General features: G+C 41.0%; 1 protein-coding gene across 2 annotated transcripts in view; it reads left to right on the forward strand.

Moving 5' to 3' along the window:
* Nucleotides 1–14,257, forward strand: part of POU6F2 (POU class 6 homeobox 2) — a 677,794-nt gene that overhangs the window by 387,553 nt on the left and 275,984 nt on the right. For both annotated transcript variants that reach the window (XM_063922531.1, XM_063922532.1), the window contains exon 4: nt 6,956–7,278. In XM_063922531.1, the coding sequence (XP_063778601.1) occupies nt 6,956–7,278 (323 nt within the window). The remainder of the gene's footprint in view (nt 1–6,955; nt 7,279–14,257) is intronic.

Here is a 14,257-nt window from a genome sequence, read left to right on the forward strand (position 1 = left end):
TTGCACTACTGTGTGGAATAATTTGAACTTGGGGAACTATTGTGTGGCCATGCCCCTTCCCAGCAAGAACACTCCTCTTTTTCAGCTGTGCGCAGAATGTGTGCATTGTTCCTATTCAAAATATAGGGGGTAGGAGCACCAAAATGAGGATTGCTATGGATGAGGGATGATGGTGATGGGAAAGGGGTGCTGGGTCAGAGGTAGAATTAGCAGCAGTGCTAAGGGGCACCAGTCAAAATCTTGCCTAGGGCATCATATTGGTTAGGGCCTGCTCTGACAACAGGGAACACGCGGTCAGAACAGGAGTTGAAGTGAGTAGGTCTAGGACAAACTACTGTATATTGAGATAGATAACTGTAGTTGCTTTTTGTTTATCCTTTGCCTGAGTTGCACACAAGTCGATTTGCCATCAGATCTTGTGATTTTTAGCAAGTATGCATGTACAGTGTATCAGCCTATACAGTACTGTATGTTGTTGTTATTATTATTATTATTATTATTAATAATAATAACAACAGTTTCTTATATAGCGCAGCATATTCCGTTACTCTTTACAATTAGGGCAATAGTTAGGGTGTGTACACACGGTGAGATAAATCTGTGAGATTTTGACTATATAGTCAATATCTTATGAAAAGTTAGTGCATATCTCATGGTGCTAGTCAGCTTGCAATACAGATTAGATCCCGATGCGCGCTCCCGTAGGGTCGGTATCATAAGGCTAGATAGACTGTGCAGGCAAGTCAATCTTGACTATCTAGTGTACAATCTAGTACAAAGTATAGTCAAAATTGGCACTTGTCAAAATCGTACATAGACAAAATCTCATGCACAGATAGTCAAAATCTGTTCTATCTGGGCTCTGGGGGAGTTCAAGGGAAATCTCATAGTCAAAATCGAACATAGCAGGGATCTCACCGTGTGTACACACCCTAATAGAACATAACTGGGTAATAACAGACAGACCTAGAGGTAGGAGGGCCCTGCTCGCAAGCTTACAATCTATAGGGAAACAGGCATTGCTACACAAGGATAGGTGCTACCTATTGCATAAGTTATTATTGTAATTATTATGTGGGGAAAAAGAACGTTTGCTATTTTTACATTTATGATACAATTCACATCACACTTGTAATGACTGGAAAGCACAACAACCACACAATAATGTTATTGTTTAATAATCCACTTTAATCTACTTTTGATTCATTCAATCAGATGACATATGCATGCATGCTCCCAAGAGGAATTGCAAATTGTATAATAAATTGTCATTAACTTCATTCATTAGGAATAACAATGTAAATGCATCTCATTGAAGTCAAAATTGAAATAGAGCATTGCAACTGGAGTTGTCATCATTAATCACATAATAACAGTTTATGGCAGAGCAGTTAGGTATGTTGTATTGCTGCCTACATAACTTTATCGATGTTCTCAGCATTTTGTTGCAAACTGATAGAAATAAATCTATTCTATTGGCTACTAGAATTTAGAGATGTAGATTTATGAAACATAATTATAAAACAGCAATGTTGTGTGTATTAGCAAAGGAATGACAATGTAAGATTGGGTGCAATGCTGATGTGGGAAAATATCTCCACTTTGCAACATTTAGTAGCACATACAGTGCCGGACTGGGGTATGAAAGGCCCACCGGGGGGATGCAGTGGTAAGGGCCCATGTTTCGAGGCTTAGCTAGCCATTGGCGAGCACATAATGGGGGTCATTCCGAGTTGATCGCTCGATAGCTACTTTTAGCAGCCGTGCAAGTGTGCGAACTCCTGTGCAGCCGAGTGGTACAAAAACATTTTGTGCAAAACGAGACCAGCCCTGTAGTTACTTATTCTGTGCGATGATTGCAGCAAGGAAGGTCCCGGAAGTGACGTCAGATACCCGCCCTGCAAACGCCAGGACACGCCTTTGTTTTCCCAAACACTCCCAGAAAACGGTCAGTTGACACCCATAAACGCCCTCTTCATGTCAATCTCCTTGCGATCGGCTGTGCAAATGGAATCTTCGCTAGATCCAGTGCACAGCAGCAATGCTCTTTGTGCACATACGATGCCCGTGCGCATTGCGTTGTATACGCATGCGCAGTTTTGCTGTTTTTTTACCTGATCGCTGCGCTGCGAAAATCGTCAGCAAGCGATCACCTTGTAATGACCCCCAATATACAGTATAGTAAATACTGCTAGTGCATGCATGATAATGTACCAGATTGATTAACAGCAATGCACTGTAGGAATGACACCATAGTCCTGTGCAGTATAATGTAACATATGTATAATATATAGTTCAAGTGCACAATATGGAACCTGATCCCTAAGGAAGGGGTGGGCCCACCGGTGGTTTCCCCTGTGGGCCAGTCCGACTCTGAGCACATACTGTACGTAAGTTTCATCATGTATGCTTCTCATTTTATATCTGTAACATTAAGGGGAACATTATTTTAGTACTGCTCATTCCAGTTATCATTTTTATAATAAACAAACAAGGGGTCGTGCATTTAGGTGCAGAGACAGTCCAACTTCAGTTTAGGCTTTTTACACCATTTCAGGACAAGGCCTAAAAATATCATATTTAAATGCTACAAAGGAAAGAAATGTTTCCACATTTACTAAGTCGTTTCTTTTTAAATAAACTTGCATATCAAGGTTAAACATGTGCCATATTTATTTTGTAATTAGTCCCTTTACCAGTGTATAGTACAGTACAGTACAGTACAGTGCACCAGTGTAAATGTAAAACTGAATGTCACAGAGCCTTTGATTTGCTTTGTTAGCTAAGTACTGTAGTACATGTAGCCACATGTTTCTATCCAGTTGCTTAAAATTTGTATTGAATTGATACGTACTGGTGACAATAAATTCACTGCAAACCCAAGTTGGCATGCACTTGCTGTTTGTTTCAGAGTACTATTGAACAGTATCTCAATTGTAAAATATGCCATGTGCCCTTAAAGGCGTTGGTAGAGTGACAAAGGGCGTGAAGATATCCTATACAGGTGTATTTTTCATTTCCAGTGCTGAGATATGCCCTGGTTTTTATTCTTCTGCTTGGAGATATATATTATATATGACCATGTTTAACAATGTTTTGTATGGATTTTTTTTGCACTTTTTTTAAAAAAACATTTTCATTTCATGATTAAAACTCTGATATATCACAGCACAAGTTTTTATTCCCTTTTTTCACTGGAGTTGGATGGATAAAGACCTCCCTTTATGTTTATGTAAACATTCATGTAAGCACCTTGCTGTTTGTTTACTATATCACTGAGTGTCTATTCAGTTTGTTGGAAGAGCATTGCATACGGACATATATTTGGACCTTTCCTATGATCACATGCACATTTCTATCAGCACGTCTGTGGTGTGAAGAAGTATACAACAGTATTACATTGGCTTTGTTGTTTTTCTGTTGTTTTTTTTCATAATATATATAGTTACATAGTTACATAGGCAGATCCAGGGGGGGGGGACGACGACACTCGGGCCTGTGCCCCCCTGTCATTTCTGACTTCTTTTTTTTTTTTTTTCAAAAGGAGAACAGCGGCAGCACTACTGCTATTTACGTCAGTCAGATTTGATATAAGAGCTGGAAGGCACTAGGAGACGTCACGGCTCTAACAGCAAGTCCGTGTGGTAACCAGCCTCCCCCACTGCCAGCCGGCCAGAGTCCAGCCCAGGCGCGGGGTTCAAATGCCAGCATCGAGTAAGACTGTTACTTATGACGGCGCAGAAGACTTCATTAGCCCTCATTGCAACGCACAGTTTCCCAGCACTTCCTCCTCCACTTCCTTTACCACAGTGTTAGGTGCAGTCAAACTCAGCTTTGAGAAGGCGGCCCGTGTGATTGTGAGAAGGCTGTCCTGCAGATGTCTTATGCTGCTTGTTGGAGATCCAGCTGGCTGCTTCTGCTAATCAAAGATGGGACGTTCGTGTCCTACAGTCTGAGTCTCAGTGCAGTGCCCAAAACAAAGTATGCTGCACCTGCCACCACTGACTAAAAACTTTAATAATTATATTGTGCTGGGGTGCCTTCCAGGCTCCCATAACTAATGGAACAGGTGACCAACATTTCAAAACCCAATCAGCCTTTTCATCAGTTTGAAATATTGGCAATAAACCAGGATGCACTCCAACAGCCAATCATTATCTGATGCAGTATTCTGTGAGGCCACGCCCCCGTGATACCACACTCCTTATATGGGAGCATGCGTGCCTTAGGTGCATGTAAATATAAATATTACCGTTCCCCTATCATGGTGCCCCACCTTTCATTTTCTTCTGGATCCGCCCCTGCATAGTTACATAGTTGATGAGGTTGAAAAAAGACAAAAAGTCCATCAAGTTCAACCTGTATTATAAAAAAAGTATATCATTTAGATACTGTAACCTTGGATATTTCTTTCAGTTAGGAATTTATCTAATCCATTTTTAAACCTATATAGCAAGTCCACCATTACTACCTCCTCTGGTAGAGAATTCCAAATACTTACTTCTCTTACTGTGAAGAACCCTTTCCTCCATTGAATTTTTTTTCTTCTAACCTCGTGTCCTGTGTAGCGTTTTTTGATAAACAGATCATCATTGTATTGTCCCTTAATGTATTTATAAATATTAATAGTGTCCACTCTCAGCCACCTCTTTTCCAGTGTAAACATATCTAACCTTGTAAGTCTTTCCTCATAATTCCTTAGTCTTGCCTCTAACCCCTTGATCAGTTTGGTGGCTCACCTCTGACCCCTTTCAAGTACCAAGATATCTTTTTTATAGTGCAGTGCTCAGAACTGTACACAATATTCCAGGTGCGGCCGTACCAATGATTGATACAGTGGCAGGATTACACTCTCATCCCTTGTCTCCATTTCCCCGTTTTATGCATGCTAACACCTTATTTGCTTTTGTTGCTGTATTTTGACATTGTGTACTGCTACTAAGTCTATTATTTATGAGCACACCCAAATCCTTTTCAACTACCGTTATCCCTACATTTTCCCCATTTAATTTATAGGCTGCCAGATTGTTCTTAGTCCCAAAGTGCATAACTTTACATTTGTCTACATTGAACCTCATTCTTCATTTTTCTGCCGAGACCTCCAGTCTGGATATCATTGTGGATTTCCAGTCTGAGGGAGACAGAGGATTTTTATTACATGGACCTTTATTTTATGTGGAACTACTCATAATAACACATGTATGGTCTATATATTTTTCAAATAGATGGGCAATCCTATTGATAATGGGCCTTATTAAGAGATGTATACAATTCCAGTTTTGTATGTAGTAGATCTGTGCACTGTGCATGCATGTAGGTCTCAATGCGCATGTGCCGCCATGGTCTTGTGATGGCGGTCACAGTGAGGATTTATTTACACAGTGAATTACATTATGGGACCATTTGTGTGGGGTAAAGGGGTAGTGGCAACTCAAAAACAAGCAAGTCTCAGTCTGTGATCCCGTACAGAATTAGAATCAGTTTATTGCCAAGTATATCAGTACAAAATACACAATACATAAGGAATTGGTTTCCGATAGCTACAGCTCCAATACAGCATATTACATACAACAAAAAAACAACACAGTTGCAATGACTCCGATATCTTACTTCCAGTGGCCATGCTGCATGACCATACGATTACTCAAAAGGTTATCAACTAATGTATATCTGATGTCTGCATTTTTGTACACAAGCGGCGGATATGAGATGCTGACATAAGTAAGCAATCTAACAATCCTCCAACTATCTTACCAGTGCTCATAGCCTGCTAATTAGTCTTTCAGCACTGTCAGATCTTAATTATAATGTGAGTGTATCAATGATCTAATTAAAAAATTATCTATTACAGAGCAATCAGATCATAACATGCATGCTTCTTTTGTGTGCGGATGTGATTGTACAGAAACACAATTATTTATTTGGAAATTCTTTCAAAGAGGGTGCACTAAACTGTTTCCTAAATTGTCAGAACCTTTGTCAAAATCTAAACTTCAAACATAAAACAATTGTTTACAATATGCTCACAATCAAAATATATTTATTTTCCTTGCTTTGATGATAGTTTGTAGTACTTATTGAGCGTGTATGGCTTTTTCTCTTGGTTTTTACCATCCTTGGGTGCAAACGTTTGTGTGTCTTATAAATTAATTTTTGTCCACTGCATATACAGCCCCCACTAAGCGAAATGTGAATCAGTATTTATTACTAGAAAATGTATTTGTCACCTCTCAGCCCCCTTCTGTCCCATAACACTTACCCCCGTACCCGGCCCACTTCTCTTCCATCATCACAGCTGCAGCACACGCTGTCATGTCCTACCTAATGTGCTTACCATGCACAGTCGGCGCTGGGGCTCACCCCGAACACGTTACTTGTGATTAGGTCATCACGTTTTCATCTAGCTCAAATTTATATATATATTTATATTATCTTTTATTTGTAAGATATCATAAATGGTGTACAGTGCTGTACATAGTAATGAACAGAGAACACATGGAATAGTATTAGACAAAGGACATATAACAACAAGTAATTCAATAGTACATAATTATTCAATGACCAATCAACAGAATATCTACCTATTGACAATGCAGTGAGCAACAGTGAGGTAAACCAAAGTTTGGGAGCATTTGAGACAAGGGTGCAGTGTAAGGAAGGAACATACAAGCGAAGAATGCAATACGCATTACAGCTTACATCCTAGAGGAAAGGGGCAGACACATATTGGGTGGCGCTAAGTGGGGAATAGAAATGGTACAGTAACAGAGGCAGAACTGTTAGGAGGGCTGATAGTTTTTAATCTTCAACATTTGTTGTTGGGCTACCTCTCAGGAGTTTATTGTTTCCAGATTTCTGCTAGGTTCTGGGAACAAATGTATCAAACAATGGATAACTAAATAGCAAATAAAAATGTTCAGTTATATACCTAACCCACTCTTTTGTTTAAAAACAGCTACCTCATCGCTAAACACGCAACTTCAGCAGCTTCAGCATCTACAGCAGCTTCAGCAACATCATCATCACCATCACCATCAACAGCAAGGACAACAGCAAACTACAGTCCAGCATCAACAATCATGCCAGCAGCCATCCCAGCCTCTCCCCTCACAGCTCTCCCAGCAGCAACAGAATCAGCAACAGCAGCAAAACCAAACACCAACCAAAAGCCAGAACCAACTTTCTACAAGTCAGCAGACGTGTGGTTCTCCTCAAAAGCCCAACCAATCACCAGGACACGGCCTTCCTTCCCCGATAACCCCACCAATCCCTTTGCAGGTACTGATTTAAATTTCCCCTTGACGTTGGTTACAAATCTCTTAAAAAAAGTAATATTCATGAAGGCCCCCAGCCTATTAAGAGCAATGTATAAGTTTGTGGAAAAGAAATGTTGGTTCCTATTGCTGAAAACACATTCTGGGATGTTTTAATCAAATATTGCTGAAAGGTTACCAATACTGCAATACTGTAATACTGTATGTGTTTTCTGTTCTAGCTGGGTTTTTCAAGAGATGTCTACTGACTATTAGGATGCAAGAGGCATTATAGCTACAAAGGATTTATTCTATTACACTAAAATATAGCATGTATAGGTGGGTGATTCTGCAGAAAGTGAACATAAAGTCCTGTGCATTAAACGCTTTTAATTTTTTTTCCTTTTAAACTGGTCTGTTAAGAAATTGTTCGTATATGAAACTTAATTGCTTAGTAGCAATGCCTTACCCTTTAACTTAAGACCCACTACAATCTTAGTATTTTGGAGAGGTATGTGAATTTGTGTAGCTGTCCCATACATCACAGAGAAACGCACAGTACTGTTTATCATTATTTATTTGCAAATTCAAAGGGCAGTGATAGGAAAAACTTTTTAAATCGATTTTATTTACTTTTTGTGCAGTCAACTAATATTTCCTGGTAAATGCCAATGGCAACCATATGCAAAGTATAAAGAAAGGGTGGATTCAGCAACAGCTAAATATGCTGGCCCTAGCAAATACTACAGCCAATCACAAGCCACATTGTGCAGTACAGAACAACCACTACTCTTTAAGATTACTTCAAATCAATTGCTGCATAAAAAGTGATAAGGAATATTGGGGGTCATTCCGACCCGATCGATCGCTGCAGTTTATCGCAGCACAGCGTTCGGGTCGGAACTGCACATGCCAGCCGTCATTGCCTAATGATTGCCTCAAAAGGCAGAGGCGGTCGCTGGGCAGGAGGGGGCTGGACGGCGGCTTAATGCCGCCATTTAGGGGGCGTGGTCCGGTCAACGCAGGCGTGGCCGGACCGCTGGGGGGGGGCGGGCCGCGGCAGCTGCATGATGTCACACGCAGCTGCTGCGTCCCGGGGCAGTGAAGAGGTTCTCCCGGCCAGCCGCAGTAGCTGCGCTGGCCGGGAGTAACTCCTGAGATGCAAAATTATCGCTGCTGTGCGATGCTTATGCATTTCTGCGGGGGTGCGGGCGGCACTGACATGCGGGGCGGACTAGCCCTGTGCTGGGCATCCCCCCGCATGTCTGAGTGCCTGATTGTAGCTGTGCTAAATTTAGCACAGCTACGATCAACTCGGAATGACCCCCATTGTGCTTAAAGAGGATTTTTGTTTTGCACTACTTAAAATTCTGTCAAATTATCACATCACGTTCTTTACTGAGACAGAAGTATACATGTGCATTGCATTTTAAAGAACAAAATATTCATTTAGGCTGCAACTAAATTTTTTAGGATACATGTTCGTTTTGTCATGATGCGCGTCTTTTTTTCCGAGCAGCTTACACTTGCTACTCCCCATTACAAGTAGGGAGGGTCTGTGGTTGCGATCAGGGCTGGTGTAAAGTTGCTATGCTACCTAGGAAAATCTTCAGCCCACTGCACCATCCTTCCCAGCCCTTCAGGTAATAGTGCAGAGGCAGCATCTTGATACGTAGTACTGTATGACAAGGATGTCTCTAACATACATTCTTAATAATGTGATGGGCAGACTCGGTGGCACCTGCCATATCCCTGTGCCCTAGGCAGCTGCCTAAAGCTGCCTAATGGTAGAGCCTGCTCTAGTTGGAAGGTGCATGTAGATGCAGCCACACTGAAAACAGAAATTCCATCAAATGGAATCAGCAAAACATTACATATTCTCCTGTTTGGCAAGAGTTGGTGTTTCTCCTGCATCCCACCCACTTCCTAGAAAAGTGGGCAGGATCAGGAGAATAATTCCAGAAATAACGGACCTATATGGAGGAGGCAGGGCCAATATGACATTGGCAATGATAATAACGTAATTTGCACTTGACCCTTTTCATGACGATTCATGGCATTTTACCCATGAGTGGATGTGGCCTAATGATATGACTCATCTGTTCCCATTGCCATCATCTGACCCTTGTGCCTCCTCTCCAAGCTTCTCCCAGAGTGGAGATAAAAAAGTAGGCACATACAAGTAAAGCTACCCAGCATTTACGGGCTAGATATAAAAGCAGCCAGCACTTACCCTGCATACAAAAAGAATAAATGCATTGGTGCCCCTTGTATTGCAACATGGTTTAACCATGCGCAAATTTGCTTTGCTCATACTGTGACTCTAAATGAATTCCACAGATGTATAAAATCAGGTCATGCAATAGGCTTGTAATACTTTTTTGTAATATTGAGGGAATGACAACCAGTTTTAAGATGCGACAGCTTGATTTTTCATTTACGAATTCTTGACTTCTTTTCTTTATATCCACCAGTTTTGTACTTTTACATTATTCAGAATCTATAGGAAGGATATTAGTTTAGAGTGATGCAAAAATTGTCAAGAGAAGACAGTAATTCAGAATGATGATGTTGTTTGTTTCAAAAACTCTGAAGGATAACAACAATTATTTCTAGAGAGATACTGTTGTTTCTTCAGAGAGGAAATTAAATGAAAGTGACTTGCCAAGGTGAAATAGCTTAAAGTTTCACAAAATGAACAAATATTAACACTAGCAGATCATCCAACAGCATATTGAGATTCATAAACTGTTCCTTGTCACATCTCCATTGAATAGAAATTTCATACGTTTTTATTGAATTCAGTAAAATGTTTTACTTTACAACAGTACTGTTTTTTAAACTTAACCTTGGTCGATTGATTTTCTTTGTTGCATCTTGTCAATTAGAGTAAGTGTAGTGATATGTGAGAATTTTTTTAATGTATAGTCATAGTGCATGAAACTGTCACTTACATGAATATAGGAATAACCAGCTTTGGCTCTGAGTGAATTGAGTTACTAAAATCTCTACAAACTAAACTGTAGGTGGAACTAGCTTACTGCACATACAAATTGGTTAGCTGAGCTGATTGTCGCCAGTAAGGTGTGCTGAGAGTTGGGGACCCAAAGTTTTCCTTATGGTAGAGTGATCCACCTGAGTGGCTCTGGAGTGCTAGAAACCAGTTTTGTTAGCCAAGATCAGCAACAAACAGTGTAACACTCTGCGACTCATGTTGAGCAGCATGTGTATGCAATTTATGCCTGTGGACAATAATTTAACATATATGACATATTTAATGGTGATGTTACCAAACCTATAGTATCATGTTTAATGGCATTTATGCTAGCTACAATATAAGATTTAGGAATGGTAATTTCTAGAAGTGTGCAATGACTACATAAACCACAATAGTATACAGTATGTTGTAAAAGAATTAGGAGAATATACCATTAGCATGTCAATTCAATACATACAAGAATTGTATTAACAGATGTAGTCATGCTCATCTTTGCTGCGATGCAGAATGTTGCAACACGGCTTGCTGCAAGGTGTGCCAGGCTGTGACTGTTCGCATTTCCTAAAGGAATTAATGAAGTGATCGCAAGCTGAACGATCGCCGGCTGCGAATAGTCGCAGCCTGGCATGCCTTGCAGCATGCTGTGATGCAATTTGCCGCATCATAGTAAGATGAGCATGGTTACATTTGTAAATGGGGGGTATTCAATTGTTTGAAAAGCCAGTATCTAATAGAGAGGAAAAAAACAGACACCCAACCGACTTTTCATACAATTGAATACCACCCTAAGAATCCTTGCAAGTGTAGTAAAGCCATAGCTGCCTAGTATTCTGTAATGACCAGCAGACTTCTGAATCCTGACCAGCCTCCCACATCCCACCGATGTCACAGTAAAGTGGGCAGTCTGGGGTCACTGTGATGTGATTTGCGGTGCCACAGCTATTAGTGCAAATTAACACCAGTAGCAAAATGGTTCATTAATTGGTCAACTCCCTTTCCAGTAAGGGCTTGGCTTATACTGTACCAACCTGCCTGGGGTCAGGCATATAACCAGTTTGGTTGGAATACAATTTCAGTGCTACGAAGAAAATGTGACAGCCCTGATGATAGGTGTTATTGGGCAGGCTCTTACCTCTCCAAAAATCCTCCCCCTTTTCCCTGTTGCCACTCCCCCACTTAATTATGCCTTTAACCATTTTCCCCAAAACATTTGATAGTTGTATTTGTGTGCAATTGTAATGTATGTGATAGGTGCATTGGCATGTGATTTCCCTTAGTCAGCTCTGGGTCTGGCCACCCTTTCTATACCACCATAGTCAGAATTTTTGCCATAAATAAAGACAATATTTCTACCTTACCCTCCATTATGTAGATGGTCCATTCTTGGGGGAGAAAAAGAAATCAGAGATACATACATTCAAATGGGCTCATCAGTGCTATTTCCCTACATTGATTATAAGACACAATGATCCCTATGGATACATGCATTTTAAATAAGGTTTCACGTGGCCACTTACAGTATATAGAACCTATTGTAAAACACAATACACAAACAAATCCTGAAAAATACCAGTGTCTTTTCTTCAACAAGCAGATCTTACTAACTTTGGCGCTTATTTACATTTGGATGTAAGTAATTTTTATGACACGCCTCTCAGATGTAGCAGCACACGTTTCACAATCACCCTGAAATGCTTTTTCAAAAGTAGGCAAGTATGAGTTAACAATTATTAAAGATTATATGGTGTAGATGTTAGAAGCCATTAAGCATTTAATGGCCTAACTTCTGAGCATTTTGCTGATGTTGGCACCAGATTGGCTCTCTGCTGTGTATATTGATTAGCTTAAAGACAGGAACTTTGTAGTAGACAAAGAAAAGACTTTCCACATACTGTAAGTAACAGCATTCTTTCTACTGTATCTGTGTATACACTTGGAAACATTACTAGATTCAGGGGTGTTTTAAGAGAGGAGAGGGCCCACATGTAGGCTCCATGCAGGCCCCTCCTCTCTGACACAGAGTAGACACTGGCTATATACCAGAGTCTATTGAGCATGCGCAGGTCTCCTGAAACATGTCACCTGCACCTTTTCCCAGGGACATCTCTATTGTGCATGCGCAAATCACTGGGAAAATGGCCACTCCGGCCATTTTCACAGTGATGTGTGTCTGCAGCACTGGCCACTGCCATGGGACTTCAGAAGCATAACTATATTAATGTGGCTGCATGGTGTGTGGTTGTGGGAACCCCTAAACCCAGGGGCCTGTATGCACGCACACCTTGCAGTCAGGGCCGGTTCCGGGGCTTCTGGCACCCCGGGCGGCATTAGGGGGCGTGGCTTCATACATGGGGCGTGGTCAGTTATGCCCCCTGTACTGTTGTAGGATGTGCGGTGCGCGATGACGTCATCGTGCACTGCACAGCAAAGGTACTCTCGCGTCTAGTTCCCTTCGTGGAGAGGACCTTTGCTGTGCAGTGCGCGATGACATCAACGCGCACCGCACATCATTACAGTGAAGTTCCTCTCCAGGAGGGGAAACTAGACGCGTAGCGTCTAGTTTCCCTTCACAGTGGGCAGCCCACGAAGGGAAAGTAGACTCATAGCGTCTAGTTTCCCTTCACAGCGGACAGCGGGCCGCGGCAGCGGGGGGCACCACAGCAGCAGCGGATCTTGCCATGGTGCGGCGCCCTCCGGAAGGCGCCGGTGCCCTCCGGAAGGCGGCGCCCCGGGCAAAAGTCCTGCTTGCCCGTGGCAAGATCCGCTACTGCTTGCAGTCATAATAGATATGCCTATGACTAGATGTTATCATTTGAAATCTTGCATTTAATGTACAATGATAAATATAAACACTTTGCATGGCTTATTTTTAACCCAATGTTGTGTGTAACTTTTTTATACAAGTAAATATTTAAAAAAGGATTTTTTTTTTTAAACAGTACTTAGCTCAAACTCAGTAGCAAAACAATCTTATGAGCAATTTAAAATATGTATCTGGAATGATATTGGCTAAACTTTTTGAATTTTCCTGTTCATTTAATAAGCCTAGAACAGCCACACACCAGACAGGTCTCATTACAGGCACCAGCAGGTAAGGACAACATACTCATAAGGTTTGTTCAGCTTCAGGATAAATCAATTGGAAAAGGTGCCATTTAATATTTCCAAGATCTGCAAGAATTGCCATGACTGCTTTTGGCTATTTTGTTCCTGTTGCACATTCACAGCGCTGTGATCATATACATATAATGCGAGGCTTGTTCTGTGCCAGACTGTTTAGAGAAAATGATTAAACAGTCCAAGAGAATGTGAAATTTGCTTAGGTATTAATGGGTTGATTGCTGAGTTAAAGCCCTGCATATTTTTTCCCTAGAATTTGATTGATTAGTGCCCCTGGTCTTCACACTTGAAGCTTGCATTTGACTTGAAAATTCTGCCAAGTCTTTTACTCTGAAATTTATCTTAATTAGATCTGAAAGACCTGTCACAGCAGAACAGTCGCACCGATTAAAATGAAAAACAGGAGAAATTACTGATCAAATTAATCATAATGTCGGGTTACAGCTGTAGGTCTGATGTAATTTGCCACTCCAGTGAGTTACATCAGCGCAGGCAGAGAAGAGGGAGCTGGATTCTGGTTGATCTGTAACACGAGCCAGCTTTGGGCAGCTCATCAGCAAGCTTATTCCATCCTTTCTTTTGGCTTCTTTCCAATGGCCAGGAATTGCTGGTACTACACACATTCATTACTAAGCAGGTGCCACAGCTTTCCTGCAGCTGTAGTGTAACTGTCAGTGTGTATCCATATGTTATGTCTGCATAAACATTTAAAGAAGATGCTAATGCATTATATTTTACATAGTGGAGGATATAGCTAGTAGGCTACCTGCTATATGTAATGAATAATGAAGGGAGCTGAAAAAGAAGCTTTATTTAGACTTTATGCTTCATTTTCATAAACAAAAAAAGGGACCGTTTGGTATCTACCTAAGGTCCAGATTTATCA

Source organism: Pseudophryne corroboree, chromosome 5 (genome assembly GCF_028390025.1).
Source record: "Pseudophryne corroboree isolate aPseCor3 chromosome 5, aPseCor3.hap2, whole genome shotgun sequence".
Lineage (NCBI taxonomy): Eukaryota > Metazoa > Chordata > Amphibia > Anura > Myobatrachidae > Pseudophryne > Pseudophryne corroboree.